The sequence below is a fragment of the Barbus barbus genome, assembly GCF_936440315.1.
Source record: "Barbus barbus genome assembly, chromosome: 1".
NCBI classification, from domain to species: domain Eukaryota; kingdom Metazoa; phylum Chordata; class Actinopteri; order Cypriniformes; family Cyprinidae; genus Barbus; species Barbus barbus.
In genome coordinates, this window is record NC_136729.1 from 25,277,199 (window position 1) to 25,299,700 (window position 22,502).

Below are 22,502 nucleotides of genomic sequence, written 5' to 3' on the forward strand. Positions count from 1 at the left end.
TTTGGTTAATTCTGAATTGTAATATGTGGCTTCTACATGCATGCAAGCAAATGACAGCCTAACCTTTTGCAGCCATCTAATAATGAGCCCCGAACCCTTTCACAAGTCCAGACAGCAGACATTCCCTATCTCTGTGTGAAATGAAAAAGCAATTATATGCATTCACCTTTGAAATGACCAAAAGCCGATCACATCCACAGCAGAAGCTGAATGGCCAAATGTCACCTTCACCAATTCAAAACTTTTCAAACTTTCACAAGCACCTCCCACACCTCGATATCATTCATGTGAAGTCTCTGCTGCACAATATTATCAATGTGAGCTCAGAGGATAAAATGGCTATTGAGAACAGTACTAAAGTCAATGTTCCTGTCTGACTGACGTGCAAATACAGACAGCAATGCCAAAAACATCAGCATGAAGGATCAATAAATATAAAAGATGGGCTAGGTTAGTGTCTTCACCATCTTTGTGTTGCACTATACAACATATACAACCATATCCATTTTTTGTCTTTTATGATGAATGTGTGCATGTGTGTGCACGGACACTTTGAAGGGTGTTAACTAGTGAGTGAATGGAAGTTTGAGCTTTTGAACTCTGTTGCAACACGAATAGAAATTCCACTACCATTTCTTGAGAAGACTTCATTGTGCTGCAGGTTTTGCTGCTTTTTAGAGCTGTTGGTGAGGCTCACTCTCAGCCCTGACCTTGAGCATTTACACAGACACAAAAGCGACCGGGCGAAAGCATTCCTCGGAGCAGGTAAATAAAACCAACTAATCCTTCAGAGGGGCCTTGTGTCTGCAGAGAGAGCAACTGTTTCAACAAACACTCGCTGGCATTTGCAAACAAAAATGGACCGGCAACTGTTGTGAGGTGCAAAGGAAATAAAGCTTGCCTATCGTTAAATTCCAATCATTACCTTGATTACATAAATATTTACGCAAGAGACAACCAGAGTTTGGAGTGGCATAAAGATTGTTTGGGACACAATTTACAATAAGGTTTCATTCGTTAACATGGATTTATTCATCTTAACATTAATCTCAACATTTACTAATACATCAAGATCAAAAGTTGTGCGTGTTAACATTATTAAATCACTAACATGAACATTTTAAGTAATATTAACAGAAGTTAACGAATGAGCTGCTCACAATTGATAAACATCTCAAGCAGATGCAAGGTGAGTGTCAAAAGTTATTCATTTATCAGTCCGTAAAAACAACAAGCAACAGAGAAGATAAAATCCAGGAAACGGATTTATTTCAAGTAACTGTTCAAAACAAGTACAGTCAAGGCATATTATCGGTTTTCATTTGACAAGCTCCATGAAAGCTTACTAAACAAACACCATTTATATTCTTCCTAATTCAACATGTAGGACAGTCTGGTGTACACATTTCAGACAAATCAAAACAGTTTCATTAATACAAGAGCGAGGGACAACAAAACGGTGATCAAAACAGCATAAATCATTTCCCCCAAACAATAATGATTTCCAAATAATGTTTTCTTTTCGTCCAACAACACAACGTGTGTGTATAGCTGGCAAGAGAGTACAGATCATTCTTGGGCTTTGTGCAAGTTTTTGAACTTTGGAACTCAGTAGGGTGTGGTCCCAGAGACGCAAAACTTCCACGGACGTGGGCTAATACAGAAAGGAAATCCAGAAGCAAGGTCCCCCTGCTTTAATACAGAAGGATTATGTTCACACAAACACCACATTGAGATCAACAACCGCTTTCCCATCCAGCCTCCAAAAGAGCAAAGAAAGAGTGAATGAAAGAGAGAGAGAGGGAGAATGAAAATCAATGAAAAAAATAAATAAAGAGACAGCGAGAAAGAGAGAAAAAACACGAAAGAAGGGATATCTGGCAGCACTTAAACTGAAGAGCACCTGTTGAGAAATGAAGACAAGTTAGCATCATCTGGAGGCAGCTCTACTGTAGACAGACACGACATTATTTGGAACTGAAACCAAAAGGAGGGTTTTTCACATCAGCTCAATATTTTAGTTGACGTCCGATTTGTTTATGCCGTGGTTTTCAAAAGCACTGTTTCTTTCATGGAGTGTGGAGTGACACTCGAACAATCAATAAAACATTTTCATTATAATAACGATCAGAGTCATACTACTACATAAAAAGTTAAAGCTATACAGAACATGTTTCTGAGAAGCTCAACACAGCACAGTTGCGGCTGTGCAAACGACAGTACTGGGCGGAACTGGGGAGAACTGCACCTGGGTGCAGGTCTGGGAATGTATGAGGTATGTCAATCATTATACTAAGCTAATACTCAGGGCACAAATCTAACATAAGTCACAAAACTAAGCAGCTAAGGTTTGCTTAGAAGCCATAAACCTGATAGTTTAGCCAAGTTAAAATTAATTCTGCACCAGATCCACAGAGCGCTGAGCAAGACTGAATCAATCTTCAAAACCATTCTGTAGACCTAATATACAGTTTAAAGCACAATCCTGTCCTAGTTAATGATACCAGCAATGGTTGTTTGCTAGTGCGAGTATGTATGACTATTCTCAAAACACAATCTCACCAGCTCAAAGTTGTTTTAAAGTGCCCCTATTATGGATGAAAACATCCTGCAAAGTTTTAAATCTGAAAGTGCACTGTGTATAAAATTATTATCTCTCAAAAGAGAGTCGACTCTGAATGATTGAAACGAGTCGTTTTTAAAACGAATCACAAGCCGTTTCATGTCGATGTCAACATGAATCATTTGCATATCGCCCGCCCACTTGTTGGTCTTTTTGCATTGGTCTGAATGAAAATGCTAATTCATTCTTTGCCACCAAGCGCTGCTATTGGAGCAGTAAAAATAGCGGTTTCCCCGGTAACGGCTGTACACAAAGCACCACTGTGCTCACAAACGCTGCTTTATCAGGGATTACAGGCATGACGAAATGAAAAAGAGACCAAATCGGACCAATCACCGCAGATAGCATGACGCAAAGGAGGGGTTTGGAAAAATTAATCGTTGAGCGAATCGTTTGGGAGTCGTTGAGCAAGTAAGGTAAAAATAAATGCATATTATAAGACAATGAAAGTGTTTTAAGACCTTGCGTGCTTGTCAACCTGTTGTTGGGGACTCCCAAAACCAAAATATGAAGCTTTCATAACCCATAATAGAGGCACTTTAACATGCATATGCTATGATCACTTTGCAAAGAATCTCTCAACTCTATCACACCACAGAATGACTCCAACACTAATGTATAAGAACTGTTTCACACACGCTCTGTTTGCAGTGTGCGGTGCAGAAGCAGCACGGACTCATTGTGTTTACACACAGGACGCGTTTGCAGTCCGCTCCTGTTTACCACAAACACAACATTTATCCATTATTTTGATTTTGAATCCAAACGTTGTTAGCCTATACTGAAAGTGCTTTTTCAGCATTGTGATCCTCTTTTATCACAGTACACAATCTTTCATAGACATTCACGTTTAAACTCAATTACGTATTAAATGCATTTGGCTATAGATTTGTATATTAAGTTGCTCAAGCAAGTGGAAACACATTTAAACAGCATACATCCTACGTTGTGTTAGGCTATCACAAATATTTTAAATTAAAACCACTGACAGAAACAGTCGTGCCTTTTACATTTAAATCTTTATTACAAACAGTCCCGCGGGTCTGAAAGAACTTTGTTTTTCTACCTCCACAAGACAAGTGCATATGTTGCCTTGTTTATCTAAAAGTGCACTTTTCTTTGTTTTATAGCCAAAAAGCCTGTGAAACACCGTAGACATATCTATTTATTGTAAACTAACTACACTTCCGTGTCAATCCATGTTCATTTTTACTGCAAACAAAGAGCTGTCACATCAATTCAGCGCGTGCAGCAAAGCAAAAATAGACTCGGTGTGGAAACGATCGCTGCACTGCTGCAGACGCACCGCTGGAGAGCAATTCTGGACCGCAACCGTGTGCAGTGTGAACACTCTGATCCGTTAACATGGGTGCGGAAAAATAACACACTCCGCAAACGGAGTATGTGTGAAACAGGCGTAAAACAGCTTCACAGAACTTCACCCAGTATTACTTCAAGCAATCTGTAACTACAACACCAAAAAAACGTTCCTTTGTAGAGTTTCAACACAATCTGTACATTTCTAAATAGTCCTTTTGAAAACCAATGCCACCTTAGAATGGAAAAGAGTGCAGAGCATTTGTTTTATGAAAAACCCTCCTTTCTGTGCCCCTTGAAGCTCTGTCCTGAAAAAGAGAAAAAATGGCTTAATTACAAGTAACAAATAATCATACTGCTGCCAACGGGAAGCAGCACATCGTGTTTGTCGCTTAAAACAGTGAGTAAAAACAGGCAAAATTATTATACAAAACAAGCAGCAGAATTGAAAAGTATCAACATTTTTTCCCCTGCAATTATGGGGGGAAAATGTCACATCTACCATTATGAGAAATAAATGTAAACTAACTAATCTAATTCTGAAGCAGTGGGCAATACTGGTGTTTTTATAAACTGGCCAATTGCTCTATAGCAGCAGGATCCGCGGTAAAAAAAATAAAACACTGGGAGTGTACCAGCCACTTGCGACTGGCAGAAAAAAAACAAAAAGCGCAAACTTTTAGCCTACTCTTGATTCTATCACATAATACCTCTTCCATTATTTTGGACTACACAGCTTGTGAAAAATATCTGCCAAAAAGAGACCATCTCTGAAAACTTGATGTGTCACATGTGTGATTACAGATCAGAAAGGGACAGTTTCCCCAAAGTTATTCTACACTTACAAAGAAGTTACTAAAAAATTCAATATGAATCAGTTTTTCTCTCTTATAAGGCTGTTTATAAATATTATGTGTCTTATAAGATTTATACCTACAGTTTAAAAAAAACTCTGACTAGATAAAACATTTTAAATCCATAGGATTAACTCTTTTTACATAAATACATTCAAACCAACAAATAAATAAACGTGTGCAACTGCAACTGAAAAAAAAACAAAAACAAACCAAATCTGTGCCCTATACCAATTTTAAACAGAACATGTCAAGAAAACTCAAAGTTAACAAAAAAACAAAAAAAAAAGCTTTTTAAGTGGAGCCATATGTACTTTATAACATTATTCATAATCTTACCCATTATATGTATTTCTGTAATTCCTCAAAACTCATGGAGCAAATTATTAATACAAACAATATGGATAAATAAGGTACTGTGATTAACCACACTCGACTACTATATTATAATAAAAGATGGCATTTCAGCAAATTACAAGTGCATCTTAAAACAAGAGGGTGCTGAAGGGTAGCAGCTTTACAAATTAACTTCATAGACATAATAATGGCCCAAAGTCTTGGACACAGTGAGCATTAGAACCATAACACAAAATTCAATTCACCTGACTTGAGAGAAATCGTGGCACCTTAATTGGAAACAAAATCTTTTCCCCGTTTGTACGGTTGGCAACAAAGAAACATTCAGGAGGATGGAGGAAATTGGGGAAATGAGTATGTTGTGTTCAGAGTAATATGCAAGAGGGAATCTTCAAACACAAAACAACATCGGACAACAGTTAATGGTGATCAAGACAGTTGGCTTCACATAACCGTATTTATATGGTATATATGTGACCATCTTTTATTTTTCATCTTTAAAATATCCTCAAATAATAAGCTCTAAGTTCTCCAATAACAAAACTGTTGTAAAATGACCAAGGAATACTTTTTATATCGACATATAAAAACAAATTGAGAAAAGAAATTCACCAGTCACGTACTAGTAGGTATTTTCAAACCATTTCAAACATGGAAAGATTTCAAAATGAGAAAACAACAGACTTGACAGCTTCATACACTTTTTTTTCTTCATTATATACAAGAAAGTGACCACTGATAACAGTTGCTCCCAAATCCTTTGAAATTGCAGACCTGGATGTGTTGATATCTACAGACATATTTGATTTTATTGAAATGGCTTAAACATAATTTGATTTTGTTATACTGTTATAGTATCTAAAATTGGTATATTTTAGATACTATAACAAGACTTTGTTTTTTGCTATACATGTAGCGTATAACTTAAAGTGTTTGGATTAGATTAACAGTCACAAATATGAAAACTGTAATGGACTAGATCTAAGATCAACTCTGGGGCCATAACGTGAAGGTTTAGGTTAAGCTGTACAATTAGACCTGACCAAGCTCGCATATGCTTGCACAATACCACAAACTATTATTATTATTATTACTATAAATAAAAATGATATAATAGCAATTTGAGGTGTGAAATACTCATGATTGAAGCCATGAAATTATTTTGAGGGAGTGTAAATATATTCACTGGAGACTGAAAATGTATGGGATTTGTTAAAAAATAAAAAAAAACACCTTCCAAAAATCTAAATCTTGGGTAACAACTTACTAAATAAATGGAAAAATAAAGTGGAAAATGGAGATAACTGATTTTATAAGGATACTTGGGAGCTGATCTTGACCAATCCTTATCTCTAACAACTCACAATTCAGATTCAGTAACCTGTATTCCCATCTGACAAACTTCAAAACAATTAACAGAGCCAAAGTCATAAGCATATTACAAACAGTCCAAAATATCTCTCTTCACAAACAAATAACCAAGCTGTTGTTGTAAACAGGACAGTTCAAACTCATCTAGTGCTCTAGACATCCTGCATCTTGTAAGCAAACAGAGAGCCATCAAAACCTACAATAAAATCCTATCAAATCATCCCATAGGCCATGATTCAGTCATCCTCTTCCACATACAACAAGTGCTGAAAACTAAACACATTAAAAAAGGAGTATTACCAAAAGAGGGGACTTTCTGGTTGCCTTTAATTCTTTCTTAGAAGCCATTTCTAACAACGGTTAAAATAATCTAAATATGCAATTCCAGCACCAAAACCTAAAATCAAAATATAAAAGCCATTTGTCAAATAGTTTTTCAGCTGTCTTTAGGTCACAAAGACATGCGTCGTGAACCACCACTCCAGCTCCGCAGAACAAAACCCAACTGGAATACAATCATAATGGAGAAAGGGACAATGAATAAACTTAAGATCCTGAATAGTCGTAAACAAATGCACAAAAAAAAAAAAAAAAAAGACGCAATATTACAGTGGCTTCCAAAAGATACACAACTAGAAAAGCTCAACCCAAATATGTCCCTGAAGTTTCATAACAGCACATCTCTAGCAAGCAGTGCTTTTCGCTCTGATGTCCACATGTCCTTAGCTGTGCCCCAACATACAGAGCTCCATACCGAAGACATCTGCTGCCCTCTACAGGTGACAAACCCAACTGCAGCATACGCAACATTATTCAATCAGGCCAAACCACCCGTTTAACACTTTGTTCAAGTCACTGACTGTGGAACTTCCACAATAAATCAAGAATTCCTATTTGACCAAAAACAGACATTCAAAAGATTATCTTGAGAGCTAGAGGATGGGAGCAACTATTATCAACTGGCATAAAAAAGTCCTGGTTTCATACCTTTGTCTCTCTTTTCACCTGCTGGTTCAGACCATTACTGATCCCTCCATATATAAATGAAAGTACAGAAACAAGAGCAAGACTTCATGCCACTGACAATGTGAGTTCAGTGCTGTGCCATATCCAGCAGGACACAGCTGGTGTGTGGCTCGTTGTTTTTGATTTTTTCATGCATGTGGCTTGAGTTTGTCGACAGCCCTTTTCACAAAGCTTTAGCCTCCTGATTGTGCGTCTGTCTTTCAGAAAAAGACGTTCTCTTCTTGCTCACTTCTCGTTGTCTTGTCTGTTGAACTGGCTTGTTCCTCAGCCATCAATAATGGAAACATCGATGTGAGACAAATCTATCATGTGCCTATGTAATCAAGGGAACATGTGATGAAAATGAGACACACATTAATGGCAAGCTAATCTGAGGCATCTCCATCAAAACATGACAATAAGTGGAGTCGCAGCAGAGCTCTTTTTCTTTGTTTTGATGAGTAATACTCACTGATGCTGCATTTCGGCACATTTTATTTGCCCTTCAGTTACATAAAACATTAGGCCCAATGACTCTGATCTGCTTCAGCCAATAACACCAACAGAAAATACACCTTAATATTCACACCATATGCTACCAGTCAAAAGTTTTTGAACAGTAAGATTAATGTTTTTTTTAATGTAAAGTATTCTCTTCTGCTCAGCAAGCCTGCATTTTAAAAAAAATCCCAAATACAGCAAAAGCAGTAATACTGTGAAATATTTTTACTATTTAAAATAACTGCTTGGTGAGCAGAAGAACATTAAAAATCTTACTTTTAACTGATAGTGTATATGAAGACACTTCAGAGGTTTGATATTTTGTAACTGTTCTACAACACTTCAACAGTACAAGTTTTTAAGCTATTAAGGTGAAATACATACATAAGTCTATAGGAATCCACTGTTTCGATTCAAAATAGGGATGTCAACGATTAGTCGATGATCGATTAATTTTCGATAAGACATGCAATCGATTAACGCCATTGATGGCTCATTGGCTGTGAGTCACTGTGAGTTACGGTGACGGGCTGGATCTTTTGCGAAAATAATTCACTAATGTAAAAATTACGCTTTTAATGTGATCCAAACTTTAAAAGTACATTAAATAGAAACAATGCAAAGTCCTTCGACATGGAAAGCAATTGAAATTTAGTAACTAACTCATGTCTCTTTAAAGCCTGGCTCACACTACAGGATTTTTAGCCCGATTTAGCCCCGATTTCCCCCTCCCGAGAATCTTTGTTTGGCGCGGATTATCTGGTAATGTGAGGCGTTCAGAGATAGACCCTTGCACCTCCCGATCTGCTCGCACACAAATCAGGGCCGCCCCGATCATGTCAAACATGTTTGATATTTAGGATTTAAATCGGGATGATGACGGGTATATGATTATGTCAGTGCTTTCACAATAGCCAATGTGCGACCGCAAAACAACTGCTTCTTGAAGTTTTGTAGTAACACGACTATCTGTATAATGTGTCGAAAACACATCACAACCGTGAGGAGAAAGAGAAGCGCTGGAGTGAAATCGCCCAGGTTTTGAATGTACCAGGTGAGTGCAGAAAGCTGCTAGCACGCTAGCTAACATATGTAAACATTGCTGACGAGCTGCTGCGTGAGATCACGTGAGGCGCTCCGTCTGGCATGATCATCTTAATATCTTGTAGTGTGTGATGCGCCACAATATTCAAATCTTGTATTGTGCGCATGTTTAAGATTTGAGGGAAGAAAATCTGCGAAGATTCTTCTTATGTGTGTGCTGCAACCAGATTTCATAATCAGTTCGGATTTTAAAACTTCTGTAGTGTGAGCCAAGCTTAAGACCATATGTTGTTTCTTTTGCTCAAATAGCGTTATAAAAAGCTTATTTTTTCAGGCTAGACCAGCCAGTGAACATGCGCACGTCTCAGAGCGCTGACTGTTTCTATAGCAACCAGGACTTCTAACAGCAGCTGCAGTGACGCGCTAACTTTACCAATTAGCGATTGGCTCTTTCATTCAGAAGGTGGGGCTTTCCGTTTGAGCAGCCATATTGAGCGTTGCATTCTTCCCCATTCAAAGCTAGACAAGTGACATGTCTTGGGTATTCTATTTCCCCAGATGACGGTTTCAAAGCGGGCACTGCGCTTTGACAGGGCTGTGGGACACGAGCGGGAATTTATTGTCCTACAATGTACAAACCCGATTCCAAAAAAGTTGGGACACTGTACAAATTGTGAATAAAAACAATGCAATGATGTGGAAGTTTCAATTTCAATATTTTATTCAGAATACAACATAGATGGCATATTAAATGTTTAAACTGAGAAAATGTATAATTTTAAGGGAAAAATAAGTTTATTTTAAATTTCATGGCATCAACACATCTCAAAAAAGTTGGGATAAGGCCATGTTTACTAGGGCTGTATACCTTGGAGAACCTGGCGATACGATACATACCTCGATACACAGGTCACGATTCGATACGTACCTCGATACAGAGCTGTCTCGATACGATTTGATACAATGTGACACGATTCGATACGATTCAATAAAAATACATGGGCCAGAGCCAATTAGTTAATGCTGAACACATTTACTCAACAAACAGAACTCTGCATTTTTCTTCAATTTATTGAAGACAAAAGTGCATTATAACAAAGTGCATTTTGCTTAAATATTTGCAACTTTAAGTGCTCTGATTAATTGTACACAAATTGTATTAATCTGGAAATTACCACAAGTCAACATTTAACTTTCCAAGGGTACAGTCTGAGCTCTCACAAGCACAAAATCTTCTTCTTATTATTCTTAACTTCTTATTAAATCTTCTTATAATTCTTTTTTGTGACACTACTGCCATAACATATTTCACTATGAAATCACTTAAATGCTACATCTTGCTTTAACATTTTCCATGAGTTTTTTTGAAACTCGCGGGCGCCGCTGCGCCCCCTAATGGCTGGGCGGAGTATCGATACTAAGGGCTAGAATATCGATACTGTATCTTTTTTTATTATATCGGTATGTATCTAAGAATCGATATTTTGAGCACACCCCTAATGTTTACCACTGTGTGGCATCCCCTCTTCTTTTTATAACAGTCTGCAAACGTCTGGGGACTGAGGAGACAAGTTGCTCAAGTTTAGGAATAGGACTGTTGTCCCATTCTTGTCTAATACAGGCTTCTAGTTGCTCAACTGCCTTAGGTCTTCTTTGTCGCATCATCCTCTTTATGATGCGCCAAATGTTTTCTATGGGTGAAAGATCTGGACTGCAGGCTGGCCATTTCAGTACCCGGATCCTCCTTCTGCGCAGTCATGATGTTGTAATTGATGCAGTATGTGGTCTGGCATTGTCATGTTGGAAAATGCAAGGTCTTCCCTGAAAGAGACAATGTCTGGATGGGAGCATATGTTGTTCTAGAACTTGGATATACCTTTCAGCATTGATGGTGCCTTTCCAGATGTGTAAGCTGCCCATGCCACACGCACTCATGCAACCCCATACCATCAGAGATGCAGGCTTCTGAACTGAGCGCTGATAACAACTTGGGTTGTCCTTGTCCTCTTTAGTCCGGATGACATGGCGTCCCAATTTTCCAAAAAGAACTTCAAATTTTGATTCGTCTGACCACAGAACAGTTTCCCACTTTGCCACAGTCCATTTTAAATAAGCCTTGGCCCAGAGAAAACGCCTGCGCTTCTGGATCATGTTTAGATATGGCTTCTTTTTTGACCTATAGAGTTTTAGCCGGCAACGGCGAATGGCACGGTGGATTGTGTTCACCGACAATGTTTTCTGGAAGTATTCCTGAGCCCATGTTGTGATTTCCATTACAGTAGCATTCCTGTATGAGATGCAGTGCCGTCTAAGGGCCCGAAGATCACAGGCATCCAGTATGGTTTTCCGGCCTTGACCCTTACGCACAGAGATTGTTCCAGATTCTCTGAATCTTTGGATGATATTATGCACTGTAGATGATGATAACTTCAAACTCTTTGCAATTTTTCTCTGAGAAACTCCTTTCTGATATTGCTCCACTATTTTTCGCCGCAGCATTGGGGGAATTGGTGATCCTCTTGCCATCTTGACTTCTGAGAGACACTGCCACTCTGAGAGGCTCTTTTTATACCCAATCATGTTGCCAATTGACCTAATAAGTTGCAAATTGGTCCTCCAGCTGTTCCTTATATGTACATTTAACTTTTCTGGCCTCTTATTGCTACCTGTCCCAACGTTTTTGGAATGTGTAGCTCTCATGAAATCCAAAATGAGCCAATATTTGGCATGACATTTCAAAATGTCTCACTTTCAACATTTGATATGTTATCTATATTCTATTGTGAATAAAATATAAAAGTTTATGAGATTTGTAAATTATTGCATTCCTTTTTTATTCGTAATTTGTACAGTGTCCCAACTTTTTTGGAATCGGGTTTGTATTAATTTGTGGCCACGATCCATGTTTCAATAATTTGTTCCCTAGATAACCCATAATTTAAGTAAAATGAGGGAATGAATTAATAAATCGGAACAAATTCTTAATTCATGGAACGAATAGGAACAAATTCTTAATTCATGACCACAAAATCTTTCATTTCCCACCCACGTTAACCACAGTAAGAGATGCAAAAACAGAGATAAGCGAATTAAAAAATAAACCTGCTAAATTAGAGCGTGAGACGGTGAAGATTTGGGAAAATAAAAGATTTCATGGAAATTCATCATAGATATGTATAGATACCCCATTGGACCGCTCCACGCACGTAGATGGCGCATCTACAGATCGCCATCTTGGAACGGTCAACTTGGCGTCATTCACCATACTGTAGGGTTCGCACAGAGCCGTTGAGCCGTTCTGTGCAGGATTGTGGCATCTTTCGAATATTCAGTGATTGCTATGGTGAATGATGTCAAGTTGACCGTTACAATATGACGGACGGCTTGCATATAGTGGCCCATAGAAAAACAGTCACTAATGAGGCATCTACATATATCTATGGAAATTTGTGACTAACCCGCAAAAACGAACACAAAGCCGCGTATGGCTTTAAACATATGGGCTCGAACAGCATAAATCCAAAAGCATTGTTGTGATGTAACATTTGGCTGCTAACCCATTATTTCTCTTATAAGTAAAGCTTTGAAGGCTACCTCACTTGTGTCATAATCCTCGCATTAAAATGTTTCATGTGAACAACAGTGTGTTTTGCTGTATAGCACTGCTGGTGGAAGCGATGCACTGATTGCGCGGCACAGCAGCAATGCGCCGATAGTTACTTTTGGGATCATTTTATTTTAAATGCTGACAATTGCAAACATTACGATTGTTTTAAAATGCAACAACGAGCACCAGGAAACAATTCAAAAGGTGCGTTTAGCGGTCTCCGTGACAGGATGAAACAGTCAACAAAGTATAATTGATCCCAAACATGACTACAATACGTTCTCTTCATTTCATCAAATAATCATAATCCATTTTATCATCATTTTACACTCCTGCTACAAGCCTTTTATTTAGACTAAAATCCCCTTTCAATCGGGTGAGGAAGCGGGCGTTTTGAGTGGCATTTGCACATCTGTCATGCCAGTGACTGGATGTCACCGCAATAGACGCATTTTGCAGTATTAAGGTTAACGATTAATCGATTCATTGATCGTTAATTTAAACAACGATCGATCATGGGAATGATCTAAAATTGACATCCCTAAAATCTTATTTATAACAGACATTTAAAAATGAATATTTGGTCTTGGTGTGAATAGGCCTCATTCTATAAAAATATGAAGAAAAAAAGTCCCAAAATCTAATTATCCATAAAATGTCAACGGCTCTATTCATTTTCATGCATTGTGTATAAACAAACAGCACAATCCAGATTTGAATTTAAAAAGTGTACCTGTGAAAGCTGTGCAGAAAACTTGCTGCATGCTGAGGGTTCACAAACTTGGCAATGGCCTTCTGCTGCTCCGGCAACATTGTAAACATCTACAAAATAACCATCAATTTGTGTATTAGCAGTGGGTTTTAGAATCTAAATGCTCCTCTGTGTGTTTCAGTAGGAGATAACCTCTGTTACTTTGCACTGTAACAGTGGGTGATACACCTCAAAAGCTGGGAGAAAATCATACAGAAGTACAGCCCTGAATGCACACAGCTAGATGGCGCTATTGTAAAAATTTAGAGGAATACTCTCCACTCTACCCAGTTTATTCTTAGGGTCACTAACAGGAAACAAATCTTTCTCTTGGTATTTTGTGAAGGATAGTTTACAGCTAGGAGTGCATTAAATGATTTTAATACACAACATGGAGGCGAATAATCAATCACCTAGCTGTATATTTTCCCACAAAAACAATAGTCATTTGCCAGCACAGAAAAGGTAATGTGCAGAGCAAATTTTGACTAGACAAATAAAAAATTTCCATTAGATACTTTATCTATGGGTTGATCGATCTAGAATTCTGAAGACTGTGCATATATGAATTCCCTGTGCAGCATGCCTTTACTAATCGTGAGTTTAATTACTTCAAATCCAGCAACATTACCACCACTTAGCTGAGAAACATAATGAAGCATTTCAGTACTTAAGCTATTTTAGTAATAAAAGATGCAGGGCAAAGTTGACAAGTTTCTGTGCTTCTGAATGTTTCTCCGAGTACATGTGACAAGTGTATGTTTGTTAGTACATTCATTTACAAAGTGATCAAACTGACTGGAACTACAGATGCATTAAACTGTTTGGTAACACTTTATTTTAAGGTGTTCTTGTTGTTATACGTTACATGTACTTACTATTATAATAATAATGCATAATTTCATGCAAGTAACCCCAAGCCAAACCCTAACCATATAGTAAGTACATGTAGTTAATTAATATTACTCCGTACTTCAATGTATAACTATACGGTAACAAGGACACCTTAAAATAAAGTGTAACCAACTGTTTAAATCGATATCAATTACATTTTTTTTTTCTTTTTTTTTTTTCTGAAGATATTGTCTTCAGAATGGTTAAACAGCCTGAAGTTGATACTTAGTAGTGTATACTTTAAATACAAATACTTAAAAACATTGTTTTTTGCTCTTTGGCCATCAAGTGGTGCCATCATCAAATTGTTGTTGGAAGCTCAGGGCATTGCAACAATGATATAGCAAGTTATACATAAAATTCACACTTACACCCCTTTTGATGCTTGATCAGTAATAAAAAGAAAAAGACAGAAATGTGTTTTGATAAGTGAGAAACAAATTTAAGGAAGCCTTACCTCAACAGGGCCAATGGAGTTGAGAAGGTTCATGAGCTGTTTGTTGGTTGTGGTGGTGGATAAACCTTCAATGCAGACAGTGTTTCTCTGACAATCCTGAGCTCTTGGGTTCTGCTGCATCATCACACCCCCCCCACCACGGCCTCGCGCCCGACCCCGAACTACCACCTGTGGACATCAGGAAGAGGAATATTGAATAAAGATGGAAAGAACAATTAACAGTACACTGGAACTAAGGATCTTTAATTAATTGTTATATTCGTTAGCCATTTTTGTACAGCTGTTCATCAGAAATATCGCAAGACAGTAATTGCTCTTAAAAACAGACGTTCTAATTTGTACTCATTTAATTTTTATATTATCAGATATGAATAAATGGTTTCAAAAAGCAAGCTAAACCATATTAACTAATTTCCTGTAGCCTTGACTGAATTAACAGTTATTAAATAATCAAAGCTACTGAATTTTAGTTCATATAGAGAGTGCTGGACATTCACTCCCCCCACCTACAATCCCTGCCAGACCAGGTCGTGGGTTCGAGTCTCAGGTCCGGCAGGGATTGTAGGTGGGGGAAGTGAATGTCCAGCGCTCTTTCCACCCTCAATACCACGACTGAGGTGAGACCCTTGACCAAGGCACCGAACCCCCAACTGCTCCCCGGGCGCCACAGCATAAATGGCTGCCCACTGCTCCAGGTGTGTGTTCACGGTGTGTGTGTGTGTGTGTGTGTTTTCACTACTCACTGCTGTGTGCGCGCACTTGGATTGGTTAAATGCAGAGCACAAATTCCAAGTATGGGTCAACACGACACATCCTTTCCTTTCCTTCATATAGTGAATAAATGTGTATTTGCGTCTAGTGTTGGGCTAGTTACTCAAAGAATGTAATATATTACTCATTACTAGTTAATCCTTTCAGCAGTAGTATTGTTACTTTACTTATTACGTTCTGGCAACAGTATAATCTGGCAACAGTATAATGAATAGTTACACTACAAGTTACATTACTTTTTCTTCACGCCCCACTAAAGTTGTGACTATCTTCCACATAAAATTCTTCTTGAATGTTACTAACAACATATTTCTGCCTCATTTTACCAAAATCCACATTGGATCGCAGTCAGAAGTTATTGCAAACACTCAATAGTGACTGATTATGACATTCAAGTAGAAGTGTTGTATTAATCTCATTAATTGTCATGTGTAGCTTGAAGCTAATTGTAATTTCTCCGTTACCCATATACGATTATATTTCATTATGTATTTTATCAAATCACAAAAGTTTGTAAGAAACAGTTTAATTTTCCAAAAAGATTAATTATAATATTATGTACCACATGATCAGAGGGATGTGGGTGGGATGTAATGCCAGAGTAAAATACAGCCACAACTTACACAACGGTGTTCAGATCAATACAAAGTCAAGATACAAAATCAATATAATGCAATATTTCTATCTGCTGAATGTAAGCTTTTCCATATTCCAAGCTTGCCTGCTGCACTGGGGACAGCATATGCATGTACGAGTCGTGAAAATTATGAAAATAAATCAGGAATTATTTGATTGTTGGATTTTAAATCAGCGGGGTTGAGTAACTAAGCTGTTTTATGGATGGTAACTAATATTATTACTGAAATCAGTAATTAGTAGTAATTAGTTATACTACTAGTTACTGCAAAAACTAAATTACTTGTAACTAGTTACTGGCCAGGAAAACCAGTTGCAACAATGCTTTTTTTCTGAAGTAGGAAAGACAGTCCACCAATCTCTTCAGCACTTTACTGATTAAGCCTGTGAAGCGGCTGGAGGGAAGAGACTTTTTAAAAAGGCCATCATTAAGTCACGCCTGGAGTCTGCTAGAGGCCATGTGACAAAACCTGGTGAATGAAAATGTTGTGGTCTGTTGAGACTGAAGCGGAGCTCTTTGGCCTTGAAAGCAAAGCTCTGTGCTGGGCACAAACCAGAGACATAACGCTTCAGCATAAGCCTCTCATTTTATAAAGGCAATAAAGGGTTTTTTTCAAGGCACTGTTCCTTGTTAAACTGCTTTGGATGTTAACCAAAAACATGAAACATTATTTCAAAATTAATTTGAACTGAAATTCTGGAGAATCACACTACCGTTCAAAAGTTGTTGTCTCAGAAAGAATTTGTTAATGTTTTTGAAAAAAAGTCTCTTACGCTCACCAAGACTGCATTTATTTGATCAAAAGTAATCTAAAAAATATTAGGAAATATAATTTGAAACAAGTCATCTATTTTAATATATTTTTTAATTAATATCAATTGCAGATAATAAGCTGAATTGCAATCAGTCATGACATCTTGCTAGACCAGAGGTCCCCAACCACCGGGTCGCGACCCACTACCGGGCCGTGGAAGAATTCCTACCGGGTCGCGAGAAAGTTCTGGGGAAAATGTGTATAGATATATGACGCTCTGTTAGTTGTTGTGCGTAAATGATTGTTCTAATTATTCTGTATTCTCGTTGTATGCGATTGATATAGAGTAGCAATTTGACGATTTCATGTTAAATTAGCAATTAAAAGATTGCTCGTATCTGTCATATAGGCTATAAGGCTTAAACGGATCGCAGTTGATCCGTGATATACGGACCAGGTCCAGACCAGTTCGGCATGTGATTCGCAGATTAATTTGCCAATTTACACTTTCAAGCTATTTAAAACCACAAGAAGAAGAAACTAAGCGCAACAATTTTTTCAAACTGTAACCGGTCCGCAGTGTAAAAAAGGTTGGAGACCCCTGTGCTAGACTAACAGACTTGTCATAGCACTTGTATATTGTTGCTCTGTCGTTGGTCTGATTGCTTCTACTTTGTAAGTCGCTTTGGATAAAAGCATCTGCTAAATGTAAATGTCAAAAGAGATTTCTTCAAATTTGCCATCACTCCATCAGCCGTTGCATTAGAAATGCATGTAGCAGCATAAACAAGATTTATGCAATTTAATGCCAGGGTATGTATGTGCATCTGTATGTATGTGTGTGTGTATATACAATATATAAACAATGTTAAATCTGAAAATGCTTCAAAGTCTGCAAGAGTGAAAACTGACTTGGTGCTCCAAAAAAAACATTTCTTACCATCAATGTTGAAAACAGTTTTGCTGCTTAATTTTGTGGAAAGGTTTTTTAGGATGTTTCAAAATAACAGCATTTATTTGAAATACAAAATCACAATTATAAATGTCTTCACTATAACTTTTTAATGCATCTTTTCTGAATAAAAGCATTAATTTCTGTAAAGAAAAATTACAGTAAAAATTTTAATGTTTATATATTGTGTTGACAAATGTATATTTAAAAGTATAAAAATTTGTGTTTACCTTGCGTTTAAATTTGGAGTAATGATAAAATATTCCAGTACAACGCAAAGACATTTCATTCCATTCCACACAGTGCTTTTTAAATGAAAGGGAGGCATCAAAAGTGCAGCAGGCACGCTGAAAAATCCCTTATGGGTTCCCAATGCTATGAGCTAGATGCCCTCTCACCACTTACACATACTGAGTATACAATTCACTTTTGCTCCAAGCAAGACACTGGGTAGAATGTCAGTGAGTGATTTACAAGGCCACAGTTATATCAGTAAACAGCAGAAAGTGTTTAGAATATCTGACTCAACACGAGAGCTCAGGCAGATGCAGCAAAACAGTCGGACTGAGACAGTGTGAGTGGCTGTGGAGGAAGGCGCTCTGCTGTGACTGACTGACACATGTTAGCACTGCATTTATCCCCTGAGAATGGACTACTGTACAGAGACGGCAGCGTGCTGAAAAGGCCAAGGGATCTTCATCTCTCCTGCTTCAGCCTGTCAATATCATCACACCTGGCACTCTGTTCCATATCATTACTGCTCCTGCTCTCCTCCAAAACAGCTACCAGTCCCCTGAGGAAAGCAGTGACACAGCTGAGCCATAGCAGGAAACCAAATCTGCCGTCTTTACTAGTGCTGAAGCGTGAGGGAGAGAAGAACCACTTAGAACAGCTCTTTATGACAGGGAAAGAGAGCCTAACAAAGACTGAATTGTATATTCTGGACAACACTATACAAGTCCAGGAGCAACAGCAACAGTTCCGGTCAAAATTAATGATTGAATAAAATAATACTGATATGGGCATTCAAGTGATTTTGAAAATTCCATAGGCAAGTTCACTTATCCACTTCCTGGCAAAGACATGACACTTTTAAGAGCTAACACAACAACAAAGAGCAAAATGTGTGTGTAAGTTAGGGCTGCCACTAACGACTTTATTTCGATTAATCTATCAACTAATTTATCGATTAATCGATTAATCTAAACGATTAATTTCCTGCAAAAAAAAAAAATCTACTATTTTACTTAAGAATATTTTATTAAACCAAATGAAATCCAAATTTCTATGAAATCCTTTTTTAAAGCAAAAGTGAAGTGCAACAGAGTGCAAGAAGCAGGTGTCTCAGTCCAAATCACTGAAATCACAGTTCAGTATTATAGTGTAAGAATAGAACACATGGATATGTTGTCAGTCTAATAATACAATTATCAGCAAAAACACTTTTTAAAGGAGCATTTACCAGAAATATTATTTACCAGAATTTATTTAGGTGAAAAATGTAAATGTAGAGTATTTCTAAAAAATAAAATAAAATAAAAATAACTAATATAAAATCAGTTAGTTGGAGATGCTTTTGATTATTACAATTTAATGGAACCATTCAAATGGAATCCATAAAATAATGGAAAACAGAATTTGGTAAAGATAAAACTGTAAAACTCAATTAATCTAACCATTAAAACAGAGTATAGAAAAATGAAAATGGAAAAAAATGAATTTGAAAATAAAACTGATTTCATAGGGCCCTATAATGATAATAAATCGTTGTGTGGTAATAAACATAGATATAAGTGAACAACAGCTTTTAAAATGACAAAGTACATATATAATAGCAATGATGCAATAATAATTAGTTCAAATAAAGTATCAAAAGCAAGAAATCATATGGTTTTATTGAACAAAACTGTTAAAATACATACTGTATTATAAACAACAGAGCTAATGTAGATTACGCATCACAACAAAGGACCGCAGGGGGCGCCGACGGCCTGATGATTATTTTTACACATTACTGCGCGATCTAATCCTTCTTTAATATTGACCAAGCACCCTTTAATTCAAATGTCCACTTAATCTTTAATATTTGGCCATTTCTTTAGGACAGAAATGCTACAGCCGCTGTGATTAAATGAATATGTGGACATCAAACCGTGTAAACTCAGAGTGAGGGTTTGAGCTTTTATTTTGAAATCGCGATGTATTCTCCTGTGTTAGTGTGTTTGTGTAGATTTACAAATGATTTACCTTACAAATCTGATGAAATGGTGCGCGTTGCATTCCCAGATGAACGTTATAATAAACACAAACTCACAACAACATGCAGAGATGAGTTTGAGACGCTCCACATGTAAATGATTTACATGTTTTCTGTGACCAGAGCCGCTGAGAGACTTACACGCATGGAAATAAAGTGCATATACTGTATCGCAATTAAATCATAGCATTTGTGAATTCACAATTATGCTTATGATTTTTAAGTGTGTTTAATTTATCATGCAGCCTTAGAAAATAGTCTAATATTGTGTTTTATGAAATGCCCCAATTCCCGGTATTTTACCGGATAATCGACGCAAGCAAAATGAAGTCGACGATTTTTAAAAATCGACTAGTGACTAAAATCCACGAATCGCGACAGCCCCAGTGTAAATTATGTTTTATGTACACAACCATTCAAACATTCGGGGTTAGTAAGATGTTTTTGAACATCTCTTATGCATTTATTTGATCAAAAATACAGCAAAACAGTAATATTGATAAATATTACAATTTAATTAAAATAACTGTTCTATTTTAATATACTTTAAAATTCAATTTATTGCTTTGATGGCAAAGTTGAATTTTCAGCAGTCATTGCTCCAGTTCTCAGTGTCACATGATCCATCAGAAATCATATTAATACGTATGTTGATTTGGTGCTCAAGAAACATTTATTATTAGTAATGTTAAAAACATGCTGCTTCAGGATTCTTTTATGTATATAAAGTTATTGTACGTTTTTTGTAACACTGTCCCTTGAGATCAATTTAATGCATCCTTGCTAAATAAATCCTTAATTTCAAATAAAAAATATCTATCTGACCCCAAACATTTCAACTGTGGTGTATTTTTCCACTCTTGTGGTGCCTCAGAGGATGATGGGAGATGGGGAATTTGATCAGATTCATCAAACAAGTTAAATGCATTGCTTTCTGGCAAGTTTGATCATTTTCCTCAACAGTAATGCAGTTATGCACAAAATGCATAAAAACATTTTACAGTTACATCTTATGACTAACAGCAATTTGCTTCCACCATAATGCTTTAATTCAGACATTCCCAACTCAGAAAGCCATGGCTTAAAAAACGTGGTAAATACATTCATTTGGATATGATTCGAAAGCACCATCAGCATCAGGGCTTAGTGTCAGCTGCGCAAAATGGCATTGTGCACCTGCCCAATTAAGGGCTTATGAGAGTAATCCAGATTCAATGTCATACCCGGTTTGTTTGGTTTGCCATGCCACGGCCAGCCTGTTGTTGATTTTGTACACCACCAGTTGCCATGGTAACTTTCCTGATGGGACCAAGTCTCTGTTGAGGGGCAGGCCGACCAATTGGTTGTTGCTGCTGCGGGGGACCAGTGTTGGGACCGGCATCTGCCTGCTGAATACAGAGCAGACGCATCTTACAACCCACACAGAAAGAAAATCTCCAGCGGCACACAAAATAACAAAAAATTACAGTCCATCATGCTAAAGTCTGACTGCACCACAATTAAAGGTAATTACAGCTAGGAGGGTACCACAAGGTAATGAATACAATGGCAGTTTTAGAGCTGCCCAAAGCATACAGAAATGTGTGATCAGTTTAAACTGGCACAGAGTAACCAAATAAGCCGACAAAAGTGTTCAATTATGTGATGTGCTCTGATTTTGGGATGACACAGAGATCATTTTCGGAGAATAAGGTACAGCTGAATTCATTAAACATCTTTCAGAACAGAGATGACTGCATTTCTGGGCACAAATGCCATGGATGTGGTCCTTTCTGAGATAAACTGTCTCTGGCTCTTCCTCTAAACTCTCAGTCATTCTGTTTCCTCTTCAGGAAACTTACATGTCTACGTTATCTGATGGCAGTCTTTAGATGTAGAAGGCCTTGAAAATGGCCTCACGGACCACTAAATCTCACAAAAAGGGAGATTTTCATATTGTATAGGGTAAGCTGGGAAAGATGTCCCCTATTCTCTTGACAACAGACGGCACACAATCTCAACACATTTAATGAATTGCTATGCTCTTCTTAATTTGTCATCGGTCATCTGAATATCAACAGTTGTGAGATATACTTAGTCACAAAAATTCTCAGGTAAACTGGCTTAAACTGTGTCACTAGAAAACTCTGATCTTTGACCGTGTGTTATGTTGAATGTAAAAGGATTTTGTGTCTATATGTTAGTGTTACTGTGGGGTTTTTTTGGATCCATAATTGTTTTTAGATATGCGAGCAAAAATATATTTTTTATTTTGAACTGAAAAGGTACAATCAGACCTTGGGATAAGAAGGCCTTTTTGAATCACTTTTGAATAATTTTACATAATTAAATGTTTCTCTATTTAACTCAA

At 37.3% G+C, this 22,502-nt stretch overlaps 1 protein-coding gene across 3 annotated transcripts in view; it reads right to left on the reverse strand.

Annotated features, from left to right (window-relative positions):
• Positions 1-1,249: 1,249 nt before the first annotated feature.
• LOC306872218 (RNA-binding protein 33-like) overlaps positions 1,250-22,502 on the reverse strand; it is a 55,680-nt gene continuing 34,427 nt past the window's right edge. For all 3 annotated transcript variants that reach the window (XM_079420709.1, XM_079420710.1, XM_079420708.1), the window contains exons 16-19: positions 21,376-21,540; positions 14,782-14,949; positions 13,413-13,501; positions 1,250-7,861 (exon numbers count right to left, since the gene is read on the reverse strand). In XM_079420709.1, the coding sequence (XP_079276835.1) occupies positions 7,813-7,861; positions 13,413-13,501; positions 14,782-14,949; positions 21,376-21,540 (471 nt within the window). In that variant the 3' untranslated portion in view covers positions 1,250-7,812. The remainder of the gene's footprint in view (positions 7,862-13,412; positions 13,502-14,781; positions 14,950-21,375; positions 21,541-22,502) is intronic.